The following is a 23,100-nucleotide window of genomic DNA, read 5'->3' as shown; positions in this document are numbered from 1 at the left end:
GAAGAGAGGAGGAGAGAGAGGAAGGAAAAAAACGATTTACTTTAGAAAGAGCAAGATCGGCGGGAAAATCGTTGGGAAAAAGTCGGCGAGTCGAGCAATTGCGAGTCAACCGGCGCGGAAATTGCGCGTGCGGGACGATTAACGGTCGCGAAAGGGACGGCGGAAAAGACGCAAGCAGAAAGAGAGGAAGGAAGCTGCTCTCGCATCTTCTTGCCGTCGGGCACGGAAGGTAGTAGGAGCTTGCAAGCACAGCGGCTCAGCGTTTGTACCTCAACACAAAAGATTTGACGCGGGTGTGCGTGGCGCCTGGCCTAAGTTAATGCACCGAGAAGCGCATTAGCGAGGAGGGAAGAAGCAAACGCGCGAACCCGACGGTCACCTGTGCGCGCAGAGAGGAAAAAAAAGGAGGCAAAAATGTCACCGGGGTAAAAAGTAAAAGGCCCATCCCTTCGCTCTTCGCTACTCGGCCGATGGAAATCATCCATAGCGATTTTTCTTGGCCGAACATTTCATGTCGCGGAATATAGACATATGTATATTGTATATGTACGCACGTTTTAATTTCGCCGTTCTTTTAGCGTGGCATTAGAGTATTTTAAAATGTTTACCGAGCGCGCACACGCAAAGATTGATTTCCGATACGGCTTGCCCGCTGGCTATCAGAAGTTTCTTTCGCGAATTCCGCTAATACGAATGGCTATTTGTCAGTGTTATATTTCTGTTCGTATAATGTTCTCTCGCATGTATAAAAATACAAATGTGACTGCTTCCGTGTCCGAGGAGGGTTTGAAACTAATTCTTTTAATTTTATTCATTTCACAGACGACTGCAGTTGTAAAATCACGCGTGTCTTTTTAATAGTCTTGTAACTTCATATTTTATATCTGACGGGTGGCTTTTTCTAAAAATTGGACCGTAAAAAAGCACATGGAAACTAATAATGAACAAAATTTCTAAACAGGCGCGCCAAGTTTCACATCGGAAGCATCAACGAACTTCTTAGAAACTCAACTTAAAACGATTTTACGTATTTGAACGCAAACTCTTTTTCCTGCGCTTCTTTAATAACAAATTTCTTGTTTTCCTCCTTCATCATTCATTCCCTGACAAAAGTAAGAAGACGGGCTGGCTACTCAGTTACCGACTTTGTTGCAACGCGTTATACCTATATCTTTCGTGCGAACTCCAATTGACGACTCCCGCTCGCTCGCGCCGCCGGAGCGGAATTCGCCCCGGCGGACAACCGAGGGAAATTATCCGCAACGACCAAAGTAATAACATTTAACTGTGCAGCGCGCACAAGGGCCGGTTGGCCGCGCGAACCGGGGGTGCCGAGGGCGCGGCAAGGGAGGACTAAGACAGCCCCGGAATTATAAATTGTTCGGGCATAGTTGCGATTGTTTCGAGCCGAGGGTGAGAAGTTGCCGCATCTCCCCTGCTCGCGAACCCGGTAAGGACGATTATTCTCACCCTGTTTGCAACGTTGTTTCCCTAAACGGTAGTGTTGCGCGACCCCCGGGGCGAAGCCTGCGACTCGCTGGAAAAAAAATTATTTCGACTGCGAGTCGACGGGCTGTAACATTTTTGAAATCCCGCGCAGGAAAAGCGCGAACGTGGAAAATAAAAAAAGAATTAAAAAAAAAAGAGAGAAGAAATAAAAGGAAAAAAGAAATTGTAGAGAGATCAAAATTGAAGTGAAAAAAATATATGTATATACATATATGACAAACTGTGAGTCGGAAATGAAAAGCTGCGCTCTTTTATTTTCCGCGGCTTTTTTTATCTCTGTTCTACCTACCTTTTAAAATAGAAACTACAGAGATAACTCTTAGGATTACTTATTTCTTTTTTTTTTTGGGGAAGGAGGAAGGGAGGGAGGAAAAAAAATTACCCGTGATCCTCTCGTGTATCTGTAAATTGTAAATACGCGTGGGGTTTTATCTCTCCGTTGCGAGCTATGATTGCACTTAGGAGTTAAATATTGCAAATTGCAGTGAATGCTCTCGATAGGCTGCACGCTTCCGCGTCCGTTATCCTCGCGATCTGGCCCTTCAGAAAGTGATTACCTTCTTCGCCGTTATTTAAGACGCTATCGCGTTTTTACGGGCACCTGACCGCAAGAGAAAATCCCTCTTTAAGAAGCGAGAAGCTTTTCGGATCTTAAACATTTCTCTTTCATTGCACGCGTACTCTTTTCTTTTTCTTTTTTTTCTCCCCCTTACTTTTTCTTTTTATTTTTTTGTTACGGGGTCGGCAGTCACGAGGGTGAAGGGAAGAGCTCGGGAAAGCTCGTAAGTTCTTCACCTAACGCCCGTAATTACGTGTCCGGGAAACGGGCGAGGTCGGGGGAACGGAAGAAAGAGATGGACATGGAAGATACCGATGGAAGACGGGAGCCGCAACGGCTAGCGCTTCGTCGGGCTTCTCTGATTTATATTGAGCTTCGCCGGACCCTGGCCCCGACCTCAAACGGATTTTCGAGGGTTTACGTCGCGCAGCTTCCGAAATTCCAGCGAGGAATTTCCCCGGCATCCACAACCTCAGTCCCGGATTGATTCATAGCTTTTACTTCTAATAGAAAGCCGCGAGGGAATCCACGGAGCGGCGTGTCTGCCGAAAACTGCATACTAATTTCTTTCTTTCTTTTTTTTTTTGTTTTGTTTTAAATATTGCAATTACGCACATTAATAATATTTTATATATATGTATATTTTGTTAGCTACATTTTTAATTAAAATATTCTAAAAATTTAATAAGAAAAGAAAGAAATACCCCGGCGGTTAATTTATTCCACTAAATTAATTCGCTCGCTTCCAGCTCTTTTGTTCCGAAACTCGAAAAGCTACCGCGACGTACCCAGCGTAGTAAAAATTTGCCGCCGCCCTTAAAACTGCGCTTGGCAAGGATCACGGGAGTGATCCCTGAACACGAACAAACACATCCGGGCTATCGCCCAGCCTCCTGCGAGCCCGTGGCTTTCGCGAGAAGAATCCCGACCGCGCCGTTGACTTCGTCGTTCGGCGGAGCCCGTCGTTCTCGGATTACTTCGTAACTCTCGTTATTCCCGTCATGTCGCAATCTACAAGAAAGACCTCGTAAGAGGCACTCGGAGTTTCAAACGACAACGCGTGACTTCATTAAAAGTCGTCGCAGGAATCCGCGCGTTCGATTATAATAATAATTTCAGTCGCCACCCGCGAGCTCCGACTCGAGCTGCCCACTTTTCCTTTGAGGGCGCCCCGAAAAGCGTTAAAAAAATTTCTAGAAAAGAAAAAGGGAATAACTCATGTAAAAATTGTGAAAACCTTTAGAGGGATAATAAAAATTCGTTCGCCCGCGTCTCCTTCGTACAAGCGCGGCTAAAAGCTCGGGAAAGGGGCTCGTGAGCGCGCTACGTCAACGTACATAATTTATGCTTTTAATAAACGTTAATCCACGCCTCGCGGGCCGGAAATCGCGGTGCGACGCCGCGCACGCCAAACAGGCGGATTTAAAAAAAAGATTTCCATATATCCCATAAACGCTTTGAAGCGGCGCGTTCATTAAAACGCCGTAGCGTAGAACGGAGATTAAGCATTATTATAAAGAGCGCGGGGAAAAGCTGTCGGCGGTGCGCGCGGCTAAATTTCCCAGCTGCATAGTACCGCGGGGAAAAAAAAAGCTGGCTTCGCAATCTTTCAGACGTGACGAGAAGTTGGGGATTAAAAATTAAGGGTGCGCGGCATTATTAACGATTTTCATTTTTAAACTGTTTATAAATGCGGCGGCAAGAGATGCGGCGGTATTCTTATTTTTTTTTTTTTCCTTTTTTTTTTATTCGCGTTTTATCGCCAAGTAGTAAATTTAATTCGGAGGGGATAAAATTTGGCGGGCATTGCGTCAAGTATTTTTTTTTATCAATAACCCGAGTGGAAATTAATTCCCACCGTTACTTAATAATTAGTTAGCCAATTCGTGGTTTATTTCGTGGCTGTCTAGCAAAACTGTCGATCACGAGCGAGCGTTGCATAAAGTCAGCACACAACAGTAGACTAGTACGCGGCGAAAAACGTTTAGATATCTATTTAGATACATGGTCCGCGCTGGACAGTGACTAGACGACCAATATTAAACAGATTTTTTTTTTTTTTTTTTTTAATGGGCAACTTTATTTTTTGAAGATAGTCACTAAATAATAAATACTTTCTTATAATTTATGGCTAGTACCAAGCTAGTCATATAGTTAAGAAATATATTTAATCTGCGCGATCTGACCACTAGCTGCAAAATCAGATTAACTAGATAAATTTCCACTCGGGAATATTTAATAGAACGTAAAGTTAAAAGAAACAAAAAAAAATTAGCTTGTCGAGCGCTTTCGATAAAAATTTCTCATAAATTAATGTAGAAAGTCCTGATTTATCACAAAATATAAATAATAGATATCAAACGTCGTCGAATGGTCGAATCGATAAATTACAATGAAATCCGAGAAAAAGCGGACGGATCGAATAAATGATCGCCTCGTTAACAATACTTTAAAATTTTTTTTTCTTCCCCCCTTTTTCGTTGTTTACTGATCTGCGCACTTCCGTCATTGTTATTTATGTTTTCCAGTCGTCCGAGCGCCATCACCGCAATATCTAGAATCAATGCGGCACCGGGTAGCGGAACCATATTTTACCTGTCGTAGCCGGGGTCCCGTTTCCCTTTCCCCCGGGGACGGCGGACTAGTTCCGGAAGTATCGCGGCTGCGAACTTCGACTCAATACGTCAGCGAACTTAAAATGGAAAGTTGACAACCCGCGGGCACGCCAGACATTCCACCTCTGTAGCATTCTCAATTTGAATAAACCCACGTCCGCGACCCATTTCCCCGTCAATCCTCCGCGGCTCCGGCGGACGAGGTGCGTCCCCTTCTCGAACTTATTTAAATTGCGCCACCCTCTCACGCCCCTTCCTGGCGACTCTAATGGAGGAGCTCTATTCAAGGAATGCCGCGAAGCCGACCGCTGCTATCGAGCGCCAAATTATTCTAAGCCACCATATTGGCGATCCAGCTATGCTCCGAGAGTCGTTAATAATTTACAATGCAAGTTGTGTTAGCTCATAATAACTCGCGCAAAGTTCACCGCTCCGGTTGGTAATGACCATAATTAAATTAAGCGGCCCGCGGTGTGAGACACGGCCGCTTTCTGTTTGCTTCAATAATAGCGTAATTCCTCGCAGCCGTGGCAAAATAATATATGATTTTGAGAAAGCGCCCGGGATAAAGATTCAACGTCGCACTCGCGTTCATCACTCCAATTAGAGCTGTATCGTGGAATTTTTTTTTTATTTCACTTTAATCGCGATTGAGACTGTGAGCGTGTTGCCTAAATAAATTTTAAATTACACCGGAAATTCTATCTTAATTACGGTCTCTTTTTAAAAAAATGTTTTCGAGCGCGAAAATGGAGATATAAAATATTTCGGTCTAAATTTTAAAATTCCATCACGAGAACTGTTTTTTAGAATCGACGAAAATGACTGGTTTCATTAAAATGAAACTTTCAAGTTCTCCAAATAATTCATTAACGTTTAAATTAATTAAAAATAATTTATTTTGGACTTTAATCAAGATTTCAAATCATTTTAATGAATTTTAGAGTCATCACTTTATCGTGAGACATTTTTAGTAATTAATTGGTGGATTCGAGTTTTTCTAAATAACTTTCCAGAACATTTTGGTCTTCAGTCGTGAAATTCTTTTCTCAGCGGCCGAAGTAGACCACGGGAATTAGTAGGCGTGTCGTTGATTCGAAAGTTTGCGCGATGATTAACGGGAATGTAAGTGAGAAAATGGCGTGAAAGGGGGGCGGAGGGAAAGAGGCGCAAATGAGATGGAGCGAATTAATGAGGCGCGAACGAATGCACGTACTCGCGCCGATCGCAGCCTCCTCGGGGCAATTGGGAAATTGCACACGTGCGCGGCGCGGCGCGACGAGTCCCAGACAAACACGGGATATATCGCGAGCTCACGCACGTAGGTTGCCGCGCTTAATTGTCAGAAGGACACCCCAAACAACCGCAACTGTGCTCCTTTACCGCAATAACATCCATTGCTCCGCTAAACAAATTTCGGTATTACATTACCGCCGCAGTTTGATAATGCACAATTTACATTATTATCTCATGATCCGAATGCGCTCGGCTACGAAAATTACATGTTAATCTTGGGCGTTGAAATCAACAAGTTGATACTTTACCCCACGAATAGCGCTAATCGTATTAAATATATCGGATAAAATCAGCCTTTTATTGAAATAGTACAGCGCACGTGTCGGTGGATAACATGGCGTTGCATGTAATATGCAGTACTGCGTGGTATATGTATGGTTGATAATATATTTATATTTTTAATGTAATATTATTCTTACAATTTGATAAATAATTATTTTAGCGACAGAGGCATTTCGTTACAGTTCTTTTCGGCAAGTTTTTAGTTAATGATAAAACACATATGGATTTGGAGCTTTTTTTTTTTAAACTAATGACACACGGGATGTTTTCGTACCTTTGCGTCGCCCCTCGACTGTTAAAAAAGTCCATCAGCCCGGCGACGTAATCCGGCGCGAGAGCGGAACATGATAAATTGCAGCATGTTTGTATATAAAGCGCGGTTTCCTGCCCGTGCAAATATTTGATGCGCGTGTGATTAATTGCGGTTGCCTAATTACCAGTGTACAGCTCAAAATTGCATCTGCATGCATACAGGATGCCCCGAAACCGCCGTCGTTCCTCCTCGCAGTTGCGAGTTCTTTGATGTAGTTCATTTGCACTCGTCGAAAATACGTTTGGCCGCTAAGTTTCCGCCTAGCTTTTTAATATATGCGCTTCTTACTTTGTTGCAATATTTTTTCGTAAAGGAAACGGCGAACGGTGAATATATTTTGTTGAAACCCCGTTGTGAAAAGTCTTAACTTCATACACCTTATCTTTCGTGCCAGGAATAAAAATGCGATACAAAAGAATAGATTTTAAAAATACGCTTGCATTACATTTAATTAATTCTAAAGTTTTAAGTTTTTTTTTCCTCCTTTATTGTTTCGTCTTAATTAATTTTGAATTAGTTTATTTCTTTCTTTCTTTCTTTTTTTTTTTTTTTTGTTGTAATTAAATTCTAGATAATTTTACCGCAGTTTTTTCTCTGAAAATATCATATTTGTTACGAGAAAATTGCAACTAAAAGGAAGGCCGTTAATTTTAGGACACTCTGTAACTCGGAAAACGTATGACGGATGACATTGCGGGAGGGTGGTATTATTATTATTTGTAATTTCACTGCGCACGGCCACGAATTGGAAAATTTATCGAATATTCGTTGGAATATTCGTAAAAGCATCCTCGTGCTAAATTAACGTAAACGAAGCTCAACGCGAATAACGAGTAACTCACTTAATATCGCTAACGAAATAACGGCGGCGGCCTCACGAGCTTACCGATGGTTTTGGCGGTTTGCGTATCAAATTTTTCGGGGAAAAAAAAGAGGCGGGGGGAAAGGAAAAAAGCGAGAGGAAACGAATGATCGTGAACGAGACCCGTAAAAAAACCTACGTTCTGAATACATGAAAGGTGAAACGATTACGGTCGCGTGATACATCGCTTTATTACGTTAGAAAATTAAATTATCAGCTCCGCGAAGGCTTTTAATGTAACGATAGAAGGAAAATATTCAGAAGATACGCGCACACATAAAATGAACGGAAAATGTCCAATGATTGATATCTAATAGAACGCCAAGAAGATATACTATAGAAGATATTATTGTGCACGCTCTTTGGAGATGAAACGAGGACGACGCTGGAGTGGAAGGTACTCTAATGCAGCTTGTTATTGCGTTCAACGTGCAACAATGCTCGCTCACGCTCGAGCGAGCACAAATATGTTCCGCGACGCTGCTCTAAGACGCTACCGGGTGAATCGATTGTTTGGTTTCCCGCGTCGCCGGCTCCGCGACCTCGGCAAATTGCGCGCAAGCCGTTATCGGTGACGTTTGCGACGTTCAAAGTCGATCCGCGACTCGCTTCCCCGACGATCGTCCCGCGCCGATCATCCAGGAACGAACTTCTGCAGCAAGACAAACAGTAATAATTCGCATTCGTCGCGGGGGGAGTAAAGCGCCACCCACGTCTGTTTACCCAAGAACACCCTAGACATTTCGTGAATTCTGAGAGCCGGGCGTATTCCAGACTCGCTGCGTTCCGCGGGTCATTGTGAGATGAAGTGGTCCAGCCGCCTAACGACGTCGTTATTATCACGCGGGATGTACTTCTTAGTACGTGCTCGACGTCACGGCACTCGACTCGCAAGAAAAGCGACTGCGCAAACCTTCCGGTGCCTTCCGGTGGAAGGCATCGGGGGCAGCCACCGAGGTCTGCCCCCGCACCTCGCGAATCCTCCACGTGCCGGCTCTTCGCTTTGAAGATATTCATGTTCACAAATACGCGAAAGTGGAACTATTTACATCCTGCAAAGCCGGTACACCTTCAGATAAGTGCTCGAGATTTATGTACGTACGACCTATTGTCGCACGCGGGACTTGTATCTTTCAATGCAATTTTCTTGAACCGGGAGTGTGACTTCGGACAAATGACGATGAAATTAATACGTACTCTTACTAGGCGTCATCGATTTTGTGAAAGATATATTAAAAGAAAAGAAATTATTATCAATGAAAAAAGTAAGAGCGCACGTTTAAGAACGACGTTTAATTATTTTCTAGAAAACGTGAAAATCCAAACTCGATTCGTAGTTCGATGCTATCTTCAGCAACGTGTCTCGTTTCTCACGCCTCGATGGATGATAAGTGAGCGATGGTATCAATTATCGCAGCATTCGCTTAATGATAGCAACCAATCACTCACTTATCATCGAAAAACGAGATCCCGCTGAAGACCGCTCGAACTCCAACCAAACCTAGTCACGTGCATTCCAGAGAATAATTTAAATCGCACATTTTAAAGCAAGCCTAAAATATTCGCGTCGATTGTTTTCACCGCTTGCCCTTTCGTTATAAATCATCTTATTGAATTTATATTTATCGCGCTTTCAATTTTATTCCCTGTCAAAAATCTGAATAAGTAACGAGTAACCTAATTCATCATTCTCACAGTTTTATTTTCTCCCGGGGACAACGGGGTGAGCTGAACCGCGCGAATCAATTCGATGGCTTTTAGCTCGCTGATCGCGGAAAAAAAATATCTGACGCAAAAAATGATAGGGATGATGCATCGCGATTCTCCGTGGTGTATTCCAATTTATTGTAGGCCCGCGTGAATTACCTGGAGATAGAATCGAAGTATCGACGGGCACATTTGTGCGATAGGCCGATAGCCGTTCCGCGTCGCAGCCTTCGCACGTGTAATTTCCGCACGAATAACGACAAGACTAATGCCCGCGGCACTGATATAGTGCAACGGCATCCGATTATGCCGCGTAATACGGTGTAACGCGAATTCGTTTGCGCGCCGCTTAGTGTTTCTTGAATAATTTAGTACCTACCCGATGCTCAGTAAGTCGTCTCGGGCAACTTCTGAAGACACGGCCGATGCTGTTAAGTTGCCAGAGCCAGCGAGAAATATTAGAATCGATCGAATATAATGCGTGACAATAAGATTTAAATTCGTCGGGGAAGTAAATTGAAGCTTTCGCTGAAACACACTGCAGTAATAATTAAACAAAAACGGTATGCGAGGGTGTTAATAATTCGCGATGGAGATTGAACACATGTGGTATGATACAAGATCATGGGCTGTTCTTTTCTTTTCTATTTTTTTTCTTATTTGACGTAGTGTATTTTAATTCAATTGATAATGTTCGCGATTTTACGCTGCAGTACTGTGTATTATCAAATTGTTCGTTATGAATTTGCTGCAAAGGGGCAGCAATCGCCGTAGGAAAAAAACCGAATTAAATTTTAGACGCACAATGGCACTGCGGCTATACTTTTAACATTCGACATTTATGACGCACCGCGTGCCGAAAAGGTCCGCGATTACGTTGATGTGCGCGGCGTTATAAAAATTCTCGCGCAAAACAAGGCGGCGGGCGTGTAATGTTATTTTCGCGCATTATTTCGCGCGCCTTCCATCGACCGGCGGTATTAATCATTTTTATGAATTACACAGTCGCGGCGTGCTAACGCATTTTATTTACGTTACAAAGCGCGCCGTTTCACATCCAGCCCGGAATTATAAAATTAATCGCACTTGGACGATGCCAAAAACAATACGCGATTGGATATCGCATTTGATTTAATCGCCGTAACACGACCGCGATCGATACGTCGTCCACGATATTCCGATACATCGAGTGCGCAGCAAATTCCGGATATATTCGCGTCATTAATCACGAAAATAAATTTGCGAAATAGAGACTGCAAAGTTTTTTCCCTTTTTTTATTATTTTTTTTTTTTTTTATATTGATAATTCGGTCTCGCCCGTGCGAGAGAACGCGCTTTAATAACGTGAAATATATAACGAATAGCATTGATTATTACAAGCCCAGTTCTTTCGCTCAAATATGCATAGAATATTCAGTATATTACGTTAAATAATATCCCTTTGACGTGTTCAAATATCAGAATTTATTCGATTTTTCATTCGATTTCCACGAAGCTTCGTGCGTAAAAAAAAAAAGAAAGCGTGGAACGCATTTGCAATTTATACATATAAAAGATGAACAAAACTGACGCGGAATTGCTCGATATCCTGAAAGTGACGGCGGGAAGCTAATCGCACGAAGGGAAGTGTTCTATTTAATTCAATCTTAATGAAAAAGGTGAAAAACATAGGTTGATAAAATTATTTAACAAAAAATTAAAAAAAAGAAGAGAAAATTGGAAAATTTGGAGACGCGAGGCGAGAGGAGCGGCTCGATGGACACGCGTTATTGCCGGCATTTGGGCGTGTAATTTCCGCGTCTATCGTCGATTCTAGGGAAGCCCGGAATTTAATATTAATACAGGGCGCTCGAATTTCGAGAATATATCGTCTGCGATATCGGATGACCGATCCAATTCCCGCGACAAGCGCCAACAGCGGCGGCGACGGCGGCGGCGAAGCGGTCGCTGCACTCTGCAGGAATGCATTTTCCTGGCTTTGAAGCGGCAAACGTTGAAGCCGAGGAACGAGGCGAGGAATGCACCGGCATGCAAATGTCAGATCTGCCAGACGCGTGCGTTGACAGCTCGCATTGCGTTGCCGCTGCGCTCCTATTTTTTAATTAGATTCGAATCGCGGCGGACCTGCCGTCTGCGGTGGCTTCGCCTGGGTCTTCTATTTTAATTAATTTACCGCGCGCATCGAGAACGCAAAAGACAAACGAAAGTGTAAATAGGAAAACTGTGTCACGCGCGTTACGGAGTTGCCTAGCTCAAAGGTGCGAAGGTACAAATGGAAATTACAAGCGAAGAATTTTAAAGAAGAGAAGTGGGAGATAATTCGCTAAAATGTGCCGCCAAACTTCTCGGACGTGAGATTAACTGAGAGGTTCACGTTAAAATTCCGTTAAAATAAAATCCACTTAGAGACTAACTGATGAAAAGGGATTATCCCCCATTTGCGCTCGTGAAACCTGATTACCCGGGGAGTCGTTATTTCCCATTATCAAATAATTCGAATTTGTAACGAAATCTTGAGTCCGCGAAGCTTTGCGAATGAGAAATCAGCAAATAGCAAAAAACGCCATCCGCTTTTAGCAAACAGTGGTTAGCCATTCCGTACACGATGACCGCAAATGACGGGACAGTCCAAACCGCCGAGAGAGGAGGAAAAAAAGGGGGAAGCGGATTGCGATTATTTATGCAAACTGCCGGATCGCAACAGCGCGCGCGACGGAATTTATCACGGTCACCGAGGAAGGGAGAATGCGGAAAAAAAAGGAAAGAAAAAAAAAAACTGCGCGATCTCGGAATATCGAGTTCCGTAAATCGCGAAACGGCGACTAGGGGGTGAGCCGTCGCCCTCCAGCGGGGCACGCGAACGGGGAACCGAGCACGCGGGAAACGGTCCTTCCGGCGCGCGAATATTTCGAGCCGCGGCGCGGCGCGCATTCTGGCGCGACTCCGGTGCATAAATTTCGGACGTGCCCGACTATGGTTTATACCGGCGGGATTAAATAACTTGACCCGCCGGCAACATATCACGACCGTGTACGGCACGCGCACGTACGAGCGAGCGGGTCCGGCCGCCCCCTGAAACACCGACGTGATTGCGACGCGCATATTGCGCACCCATGTCGATCCGCGGAGGTACAATTTTTATTTATTCATACGGCACCCCGCCCGATTATCTCCATTATCGCCGTTATCACTATATCTCTTTGTCATTAACGGCATTAACGCGAGATATATCGCAACAGACTGTCGGCGTTAATATTAATAATAGCGTTCGTAAAAAGACTAGCACGTGCGGTAATTGCGTTTTTTAACGATTTGTTACGCTCGTAGAAAAGATTAATTCACTTCATCAAACACGATCGAGTTGCTCTCTTTTTGACAAAAGCAATGCAAGCTCTGTCCCTAGAAGTGTTCACGGATCCCCCCACCGCGCCGCGGGTGTTTTTCTACGGTCTATCCTCCACGATTTCCTCATTTCGCCGCTTGAGTAACGGTAATGATGTTCGCTCGCGTAATTCAGGCAACGCGATCGGCTGTCAATAATTTCTAGAATGCCGCACTCGGCCGCCAAGCTTCGCGGTAAGAAACGAGTCGGGGGACATCCAGCCACTTCCGACGGAATGTCCGGCCTCGTAGTTTGATTAGTCAAGATTGGCAAAGCGTGCTGCAAGTGCCAAACTAACCCATACCAATATACCCATGCCGAAGACCCGAGTCCCGGCCTCCAATAAGGCGGAATCAAGTTTGTCAACTTTGATCTAAGGCACTTCCAAGGGACCGAGCGCACACAAGAGATACACGCGCGTTACGTTGCCGAGGTTGCGAACGGGCCGGGATGAAAGAGAGTGCAATGACCCGGCAACTTTCGGCCCTGTTTAACCCGTAGATTATAATTACTGCTGACGAATTGGGTTTCGATATTTAGCCGAAAGATAGGCGGAGCGGAGCGTTGAGGATATGTAGCAAACTCGATAAATCACGTATATAACAAAATTAAATCTACAAAGATATGCGAATTATCTATGTAATATAAGTTTATATAATAAAAGTTTATCGAGGCGAAATGCGTTTTTCTCTAGACTAGTACGCGGCGAAAAACGTATAGATATCTAGTTTTTCTAGCCCGTTACGAGCCGTTTTAAGCGTTACTTCTGGCTCAGTGCTGAACAGTTTTGCTAGACAGCCACGAGATAAACCACGGCTTGGCTAGCTGGTCATTAAATAACGATTAGGCTCAATTTCCACTCGGAAATATTAAGTCTGAAAATTTCAGTACGGAAACATCGAGGTTGTAATATTTTTTTATTCGCGACAATAAAACTGACCCATTATCATCGTGCAAAATTTACGAGGCTTGTAATCAATTTTCTTTTTTTTTTTTTTTTTTTTTTTTTTGCGATTAGTCTGCATATGCAATTGTGTAATATGACACCAAGGTAGACTGGTAAATAATTAAACCGGTCAATAATACGTCGATAACAATTACCTCTATTCTATGAGCTTTGAATGTGTGTATTCTTGTGTGCACAATAGATCAATGAACGGTCATGCATGTTCCAAGCCGGTTTAAACATTTGCATTAATCTGCCGCAGCCTACCTATTTCGGTATTATTAATATGTGTATAATGCATCTGTGAGATGTTGTATTTAACGGTAACCATATTCGCAGTTCCATTATCTCGGATTAAAATAAAAGATAACACGGCGTCCGCTCCCGCACAATGCAAAACATCGGAGTTATAACTATTATTATACAACGGGATTGATCAGTAAAATACAAATACAAAATTCAGATCGCAGCACTTCGAATGATAAATATTTAGCGAAAATCCACGAGCGTTAAACTCTTTTTTTTTTTTTTTTTTTTGTTCACCCATTGTACTTACCGAGACAAGTAATTTGCTAACATAATTTTATATTTTGCAAAATATTTTTTTTTTATTTAAGCTCTTATAATCGCAATCGAGAGATTTTTCGATTGATATTTATTATTCTAACACGTCGTTCGAATAAACGGCGGATGACGAATGTATGAGCGTTACTCTGCGCCTGTCAGAATATCGGCGAGCAAATTGCGCTGAAGCTGACAGAGGATTTAAAAGCACAATGCGAGATGGCATTTGAGATAAAGTGTTTTTAAAGAAACAATTATTGCCCGTGAAAAACTGCCGATCGGGTTTGACTTCCAATTCTTATGATCGTTGCCGCGAATTTTAGCTCCGACCCATGCGAACGTTTCACGAAATATCTATTTTGGCGAACAACCGTCACCTTGATACGCTTATGAATCGTTAATTGCTGAATCAATTAATCGCGCTGGTTGATAGATACTAATTATTCACCGGTGATTACATTTCGAAGCGTAGTATTGCAACGATACACGAAATCCATCGGTCCAAGCGTCGAATGATAGCACGGCACACGTAACAAAGTACTATACGCAAAATAAAATAAAAATGAAACAAATAATAAGGTGCACTAATATGTGTTGTGCGTTACGAAACGTTTACCGCTTCATAAAATAATTTTGCGCCCGATGGATTTTATTTCTTTCATTTCAAATAATTTTGCCACGAATAGACTATTGTTGCATATTAAATCCGACATTTATGTATTTGAAACACGAAGCTTATTTTTATTTTTTATTTTTTTTTATTTAAAAAAAAAAGTGCGCGAGTTATTTTATTCTCTGTAGAGTTTTTGTATTGTGACGGCAATAAAATACGCGGTTTAAACGAATCGCGAAAACTCTTTTGGGTTTATTAAAGAAAAGGAGAAAATTAAATGCAGTTGTTGCGAAAAATAAGATGACACAATTTTAGCTTTGATTTATGAAAATCTCGCGACTTTTTCGTCCGATGTGAAATACGAAAATTTCAGAAATTTCGCGCCTCTTTGTTTCGAGCGCTTTTAATTGAAATTTACAAAATAATGTGTTACAAAACGAAAAACTTCTCTCTTTCTTTCTTCTTTTTCCTCCTACGTTTTCTTCGCCTCGAGTTTCTCGATGTTAGATATTGTCAGCGTCTTTCGTTTGATTTGTATAGCTCAGCAAAATTACAAGCAGCGCGATTTGGAATTTCTTCATTGGCACAATCGCGTCTCGCTTTGTCCGCCGGCAGCCAGGACAAACCTTTGCTCAATTAATTAGCAGTAATTGCAATTTAGTCGACGAACGCGGAAACAAGGGCAGAGGTGGAAGTTTCCGCCGGTGCATTCGCGGCATTCGCTCGTAGTTGGATATTATTTGACTGCAAGAACCGTATACACAGGTACACGGAGAATTACCAGCTGCGGCAATAAAATTAATCCTTTATTCGCGAGCGGGGATAAACTTACGCAATCCATCACCGCGAGATGCACGTCCTTTGCGATTAAATCCGGAAAATTCGCGGCGGATATCCGCGAACTTCTATATTCACGCGATTCGTAATGAAACGCTGTCACGTTGAATTTGGTTCCCGTCGGCGGGCCGATGTTTAAAAGCACCTCGGCCCGTCCCGGCGGGCAAATGAAACACGACGGATAATAATGGAATAAAGTTTGTAAATCTGTAAGATCCACTCACGTTGAATTTTTGTTGTCCGTATAACGCTGCAGATATTCCGGACCGTAAATCATCCCGAGACGTCTCGAACGACGGAAGATATACAGAGGCTATTAAGTTTCTCGTAGCAAATAAATTGATTCCCAGGCGAAATTATTATTTTATCATCGGTAAGTTCCTTTGTCGGTGGGCGGGAGGGGTAAGGTCTCGGTATCCGGCTGGGCGCGGTATTGCGGCGACGAGCGAAAAAGACCGAAGGGACAATTTTCTTCTCCCCCGTTCCGTAAGCTGTCTCTCGCGGACCGCCAATCCCGTTTTTATTATGACTCGATCGTCCGTACCTTCCGTAAACCGTGGGCGCCTCGCAATATGAGCGGCGTCGTTTTCCCGACAAATGCGAGGAGATTCCCACGACGATGGCGACCGGAATGAAATCTTTATAGCTTATCGAGCTGAACGATATCCGGCTACGACCGCCGAGTTTTAGAAGGGAAGTTACTTGTAATCGATAGTCAATTCCCGATCTTTCTCATTGTAACTGCTTACTTCGCACACGCGAACGAATATTTTGATTTTTAATATTTAATCTCGTATTTAATTAATTACGACAGATTCATTAGACGTATATTTGTCAATTATGGCCGACAACTTTGATGATTAATCGGGAACTTCCGAATTGCCGATCGCTTTAACGTTCGATCCCTTGATCTAACGTGCCGCCGACAGTCAGTGACCAGCACAAACGTGCCCAATAACCGTTAGATTATCCTCGTGGTAGTGATCGATACTGACAGCGTATTGGGTTTCTCCTCACTTTTCCGACCGGCGCTGCAATTGATGCGCCAGTCAATTAATGTAACACGCGCCGCTGATTAGATTTTAAATCCCTAATCCCGTCGAAATTTCAACTCGACTCTTCCTCTCGTGAGTCGGTAAATGTAGGGGGGAAAAAAAAGAAATAAATATATAAAAATTTGCATGAGAGACCGACGGGCGATGGTCGATCCCGACGACGCAGACGGCTGCGTTATGACGAGAGGTAAGCCGTTCCGTTATTGCGTTCTTAACCGCGGATATTCGAGATGCGCGCAGCGACTATTGTCGTGATATAGCGCGTACGCTCCGAATCCCCGAACATGTCCCGCGGTCACGTCTTACTTGCCAGTTTGGCAATTTTATCCCGCCCCCGGTAGTTGCGCTTCAGCGTAGTAGTAGCGCTTCAACTCCACGTTATAAGCGAAGTGAAACTACTCATAATTGAGAGCGTCGCACGAGAAATGGCACAGGCGTCGTTAAAGTGTACTTTAAATGAATGAAATAGAAAACCCACTTTGTAATAAGTTTCTTTCGTTTCGTTTTGTTACTCAATTATTTTTATATATACAAAAAAAAAAATATTATTTAATTCAACGATTCACTTGCAGTTTGCAAAACGACTTACGTTTATACGACTGTTTCAGGACTTTCCTTGGGCGGCGGTTTGATAGTTCTGGCGTCAGCATTGTCAGACGCATCACTGGAATTACCGGGGAAATACAGTTTGCCGTCAACGGCCGGCATGCAAATGGACGATAACGGTCTACCTCAGTACCATTACGGCTGGTGCCTACAGCTCTCGGGATTAGCACTGATGCTCGCAGAAGTGGCGGCCGTTTTAACGATGTCCGGTTACATGGCGCGGTTCTCCACGGTCGAGGAGATGGTGAATGCCGATTAAAACTACCCTTGCTAGATCGCCGCTCGCGCGGTTTTAGTTAGGAATCCACTTTCGCGCATTAGAGCCAGTTAAAACGCGAAGCAACATCTGGCTGAAATCGCAGAAGTAGATTCCTAGCTTTATCGACGTGTGTGTTTCGCGGTCGTTTTTCGTGTTAGTTGTTAAGAGAATGTTTATGCTGTTATTTTTTCTTTTTTTTTCTTTTAGGTGAGAGTTATGGTTCCGGGCGCTGAACGAAAGCTGAGGGAGCAGAGAGGATTCAGTTCGGAGTATCTTGTGAGGGCGCATCAGAAATCGCCGGGGCCGCCGCAGACCCGACCTTTCGGTCAGCCAGCCAAAAGTGGGTGAAGTTATCGCTAAAGAGGGTGTCCCGCGTATGTGTGTGTGACGATGCGACACACCGTGTTTATGTAATTGCAAAGGTCGACGGATCCATTGCCCGTAGAGATTCTACGGTCGAAGAATATGCCTAAGATCCTGAGATCCAAGAAAATCCCGATAATCTAAAAAAAAAAAATAATAAAATAATAATAAAAATCTAAAAAAATTCCGCCAGCTGCTGCGGGACACCCTGTAAAATATTAAGCGTGATTTCTCGTGCCCCGGAGGAAAATAAGTCTACACTTCTGTGTCCTAGCGCCTCAAAAAATAGCCGAAGAAGGAACTTCATTGCTCTGCAAATCCGCGCCAGATATCTGCGCCTCGAATCCACAGGCCATCAGTTACGTCGATAAGGCAGACCTGTCTCACGTATTGCCGGTCTATCCGGAAGGCAAAAACGTAGACCCGCGATACAACAACTTCGACAAGTCCGAGGGAACCGTCATAGACTCTCGACTGAGCGGCTTCACGGATAAAGAAGGTTTTATCGATTCTCGGATTCTGGCCGATTCCAGGCAAAATATGATCGCCTTTACAGATAACAAGGAACCCGACCAGGAGCAGCGGTACACCGAGTTCTCCGCGAGAAGCGCCGATCAGAACATCGTAGATTCCAGATTAAGCGGTTTTGCTGACAAGGAGGGTCTCCTCGATTCTAGATTGAGCGGCTACGTCGACAAAAATGAGTCTCTATTAGATACCCCGTTCGGTTACGATACTAGATTCAATAGTCTGGCCGGGCAAACCGTCCCAATTACACTGAAGAACCAGAACACCTCGGTGTCGGCAATTCAGTCGCAGTACATATATCAGAACTTTGGTACAATACACTCGGGCATTCTCAAAGTGTCGGAGCCCGGCACCAGCTCCAGCTCAAATTCGAGTCAGCGTAGCATGACTCTGCAGAACCCGAAGCGGAAGTCGCAGATTGCTCAGAACACTTTTAGCACGATGGAATGCGAGAAAAGGAAGAGAGCGTCCGGATTAGCTGGCAAGGCAAGCTTTTACACCGGGAGTGCTGTATGACCACCACCTCCACCTCCAACCCCGAGGTAACTCCCAGAAGAGGACACCCCGCTGTAACCGGAACCCGGATACAACTTTCAATTTGGGTTGGAGGCTATTCATTACTGATTCTATACAAAAAAGAAAAAAAAGAAAGAAAAAAAGTAAGGGAAAAAAAAGATTTTTTACCAGCTACAGATCTCTGCCACCCTGCTGCCGACAACTGCCGACAACTGCCAGTATTTGTTACATCAATAAAACATGCACTCTTATCGACTAGCAACGTTACAGGTTCCTATAAGGCTCTCGGATGACGCCAAGAGGACGCCCAAAATGAAAACGCCGTGATAATGCGTTAATTTAAAGCGAATACCGAAATAGTTAGGTAGTAGAATTATTAAAAGTACAATTTGTTAAAAAAAATAGAAAAAGAAAGAAAAAAAAACAATTTGTAAACGTAATTTTACATAATCTAACATTGCGAGCAGTCAATGTTGTTAAATAAATTGACTGACAGATAAAAATGATGAAAATATAAAACAATTCAGATTACTTCCTCATCATTTTACATAAATGAAGAAGTTAAGTAATGTCCGTCATTCGCTGTTAAGACTTTAACTTTAACTCGACATCGTAATCGCGTTTCAGCTGCATAACCAATCGAACAAAGCTGTAAGATGAAATATTAAATATAGTCAATATGTTGTAATATAATTGGTGGTTGATGTAATCGAGATAAGTCGGGCGTAACTTTCGCAATTTTATTTAACAACGAGCACCCATAAAAATACCGATTAATCAAGTGCAATGATTTATGATCGAGGATTTCTCCGATATTTCTTTTAGTAGCGTACGCGCTCTAATTGTATCATTAACCGAGGACATATCAGCAATAAAAGCGTTTTCGTAAATCACGCTATAATTACTGGAAAGCGTTTTCTTTTTAATTCAACCTTACTAATTTCGAAATCTACAATTAGAATAAACGACAAATGTTTTATGCGCCCATAAAAAAGAATAATACATACATGAATATGATATGTAACGATCGTAGATGAGTGTAATAAAATATTCGTTTTCCAAAAACACTGCTCCTTTCACTCGTCCTCTTTTACTTTTTTTAATTTTTTTTTTCACATATTTTTCCCTTATAAAGTAATTAATATCTAAATAATGTATAATCAAAGACGAAACTAGCAATGTATTATTAATTTATCATGATACAAGCACAACTATATTCATGTAATTTTTTTAAAAGTATTAGTTGGTTTTTACAATTAAATTATTTTAAAATTTAATAAATTGTCAACTAGTAAACTAATTAAGTTGGTGAAATATAAAGGTAAGAAATCGACTAATAGTAACATAGAAAATTTAATGCAACTGCATCTGCAGTTTTAATTCAAAGATGGCATAGCTCTAACGTGCAGCCCCAGTTTACCTTAAAAAGAGATCGAACAGATGGCGAACGTGTTCGCGTCAGCATCCGCTGCTTCTAATGTTTAATTAACGCCGCATAATTGGCCGGCCAATTAGCGCACGCCGTTTAATATTAATCTGCAATTTGAATTCATTTCAATGCGTTTAAAATTTATTGAATACATAATTAATACAGCGTGTTGCGAATGTAGATGCGGACGCGCAACGACGAGAACGCTTGGTTTAATCGTAGCGCATTTTGAGAAAACCGAAATGAAAAGCCGCGCTCAACTTTTGATATTATCCGCGAAACGTATGTATCGGACGTTGCGAGCGATGACTTCGAGCTTGCAGATACCGTGGCGAGCAATGCCACGCCGTCGGCATGATCCGGCGATTTTTCAAACGCGGCATAAAATTTTCAATGGAGCCGAATTAAACCGCGATGGAAAAGTTAATTTCCTCATTTCCGGCGAAGCTTCCCTTCTAGCGACATCGGTGGCAATCGGTTCAAAAAGGGAAACACAGAGCCGCTCATCTCTGTCATTTACCTTGCCACCCCGCCCGGTCCGCCGGCCCCTCGCTCCGAAATATCCCCGGCAACCCCTTCCCGCAATCTCGCACCCTCGAAACGAGCCACCTTCCCCCTCGGCCGCTCTAGCCGTCTCACTCTAATCCAATTAAAAACGTCGGATCGCGCGAAACAGCAGCGCATCGACCACGAGAATTTTAATTGATGTTACAGGTACGAGAGAGGGTGGCTCACCCCCTCAGGGGAAGAGATCGTTATTGCATGCCCGCGAGAAAGAGATGCAAGCCAAGATTTTGTTTCATTATGGCACTACAACATTTATTGCCGTAACTTATTTCGTCTCATTTATGTCTCATTTCATATAACCATGGAATAAAGCGTGGATATAAAGTAAGATAAAAATTGTGCGGCGTGACGTGTCGCACTGAAAAATCCGAAACAAAATAACATAGATGAAGGGATTAAAAAATTCTCGGTAATTTTGAGATTAAATTTTCTAAGATTTTTCTTTTTTTTTTTTCTGAAGAAGGAAGCATCCACGTATTTTACATATTTAATAAAGTGCAGTAAATTTCGTATTTGCCAAAAAGTGTAAAGCACTGAACACGTATAACAATAAAAATTTAATTTCTAGTCGGGAACATTTTGTTACACGCTCACGCTCGGAATGACAATAAAAGGTGGTGTTAAACGTCACCGGAAACCGCATCAGGAAAATCTACGATCGCTCGCGCAATTCTTTCCGAGTGATCGTCCGGTGAAGAACGTCGGGGCTTTTTGCGTGTTCGAGGAGCGCCAATCGGAATACTCGTGGTTCTTCTTCCGCGCGAAAGTCACAGACATGGGGTGAAATCTAAGGGGTGAATAACCCCCGAGGATAAAGCTCGGAAGATGGACTTGGAAAAAATCGGACTCCGTTCCGCAAATGGAGACGCTTTCACGCTATTCTCTTGACCGTTCTCGTGGGAAGGCGCGGACCTTATTTTTTTTTCCCCTTCACCCTTGTCCCGTTTTGACCCGTAGCCACCGTCGTAGTCCACCCCCGTCCGGGGCTTCGGCGGTTTATCACGCCCGTGAAAGCTCGTAAGCCCGTCGCATCGCTTCTACCGAAGGCAAGCCTCGGCTGTCACCCTCGAAGAGGGAAAAGTTGGACTTCTCCCGAAATCCAAGAATTGTCAAATAAATTTCATTAGCTTACGTTTTGTACCGAAGCGTCAGTTTACTTCGCGGAATGGCGTAGGAGCGGAAATTGCGACGGGAATAAATTTCGCGGGAGATAAAGAAGAAAGCCTGGAAAGCAAGAGAGAGAGAAAGAGAGAAAATGGCAACCAGACAGCCCGCAGGCGGACAGGACTCGCTGCCAAATGAAATTATCCTTTGGAAGCAGCAACGATCCCGAGGGTTAATTTCGCGAGACAGGGTTTGTCTCGCCTCCTGCCATCCCCATCCGCTACATCGGTATCACCATGGCCGGCCTCCGGCTGGCCATAATTTAATACATAATATGCCCCTTCCAGTTCTCGATAAGAGTGAATATCACGTCGGCTTCGAGACTTACGCAGATTGCCCGAGCTTATAAATATCCGCTGATAATAATAATTAGCTGTTTTTAGCAATGCGGCTTATTAACGTATTTATTATTGTCTAGAAACAGCAATGTCACAAATTTTGTGATTTTCTTCATTAAAAAAAAGAAAGAAAGAAATTAAAAATAAAAAAAATCTCTTAATCTTTAAATTAGATTAATGCGCAACAATTATAAAAATAATAATGAATTAATTGATAATATCAATGATTGAGAATTTATTGCGTGGAGCGATTTAATCTTTAGCCATTTGTTACAAGCGAATATAATGATTGAGCGACTTTATCTCCCGGTTTCTTTTTCGTCAATCTTTTCTACCCTGCTTAATAACTCGCGATGAATGCACCTCGCCGCTACTTTGTTTCACGTTCTCCAAGGAAAAGAATCCCCCGAGTACCCGCGATATCTTTGCTCTTTCTTCCCACTTCAATCCCGTGTCAGAAATTAAAACGATAAATCTGGCACGGCCGTCGGCTGAAATATACGACGCCGACGTCACCGAATGAAATACGACGCTCCGTCGCGACGGTGACAAAATTCGACGGCGAGAATTATTATTTCAATCGAGAAAAGGCATCTCAAAATTATTGCGAGACCGCTTTCGATTCCTCCTCGGCTCGAATAGAAAGTTTAAGGGGCCGAACAAACGCGAACGAAGTTTCAAAGATTATAAGAAACTAAATAAGGACTCAAAGAGTGTGGATCCGAAGAATGCCGGAAGCCAATCGAGCTCAAACTTCTTCGGTTAAAAAAAAATCATAAGATTTAGAAAA

The 23,100-nt window shown here is 43.0% G+C and overlaps 1 protein-coding gene across 2 annotated transcripts in view; it reads left to right on the top strand.

Annotated features, from left to right (window-relative positions):
• LOC139106288 (uncharacterized) overlaps positions 1-20,023 on the top strand; it is an 87,646-nt gene extending 67,623 nt beyond the window's left edge. The window contains exons 4-7 of one of the 2 annotated variants that reach the window (XM_070662914.1): positions 17,149-17,390; positions 17,613-17,745; positions 18,043-18,267; positions 18,325-20,023. In XM_070662914.1, coding sequence (XP_070519015.1) covers positions 17,149-17,390; positions 17,613-17,745; positions 18,043-18,267; positions 18,325-18,812 — 1,088 coding nt within the window. In that variant the 3' untranslated portion in view covers positions 18,813-20,023. Of the gene's footprint in view, positions 1-17,148; positions 17,391-17,612; positions 17,746-18,042 lie in introns of both variants that reach the window. The other variant, XM_070662913.1, reaches the window with a different exon arrangement.
• Positions 20,024-23,100: the final 3,077 nt, after the last annotated feature.

The sequence above is a fragment of the Cardiocondyla obscurior genome, linkage group LG10, assembly GCF_019399895.1.
Source record: "Cardiocondyla obscurior isolate alpha-2009 linkage group LG10, Cobs3.1, whole genome shotgun sequence".
Classification (NCBI taxonomy): domain Eukaryota; kingdom Metazoa; phylum Arthropoda; class Insecta; order Hymenoptera; family Formicidae; genus Cardiocondyla; species Cardiocondyla obscurior.
Note: the sequence above shows the minus strand (reverse complement) of the source record. Positions and strands in the feature narration are given on the sequence as shown.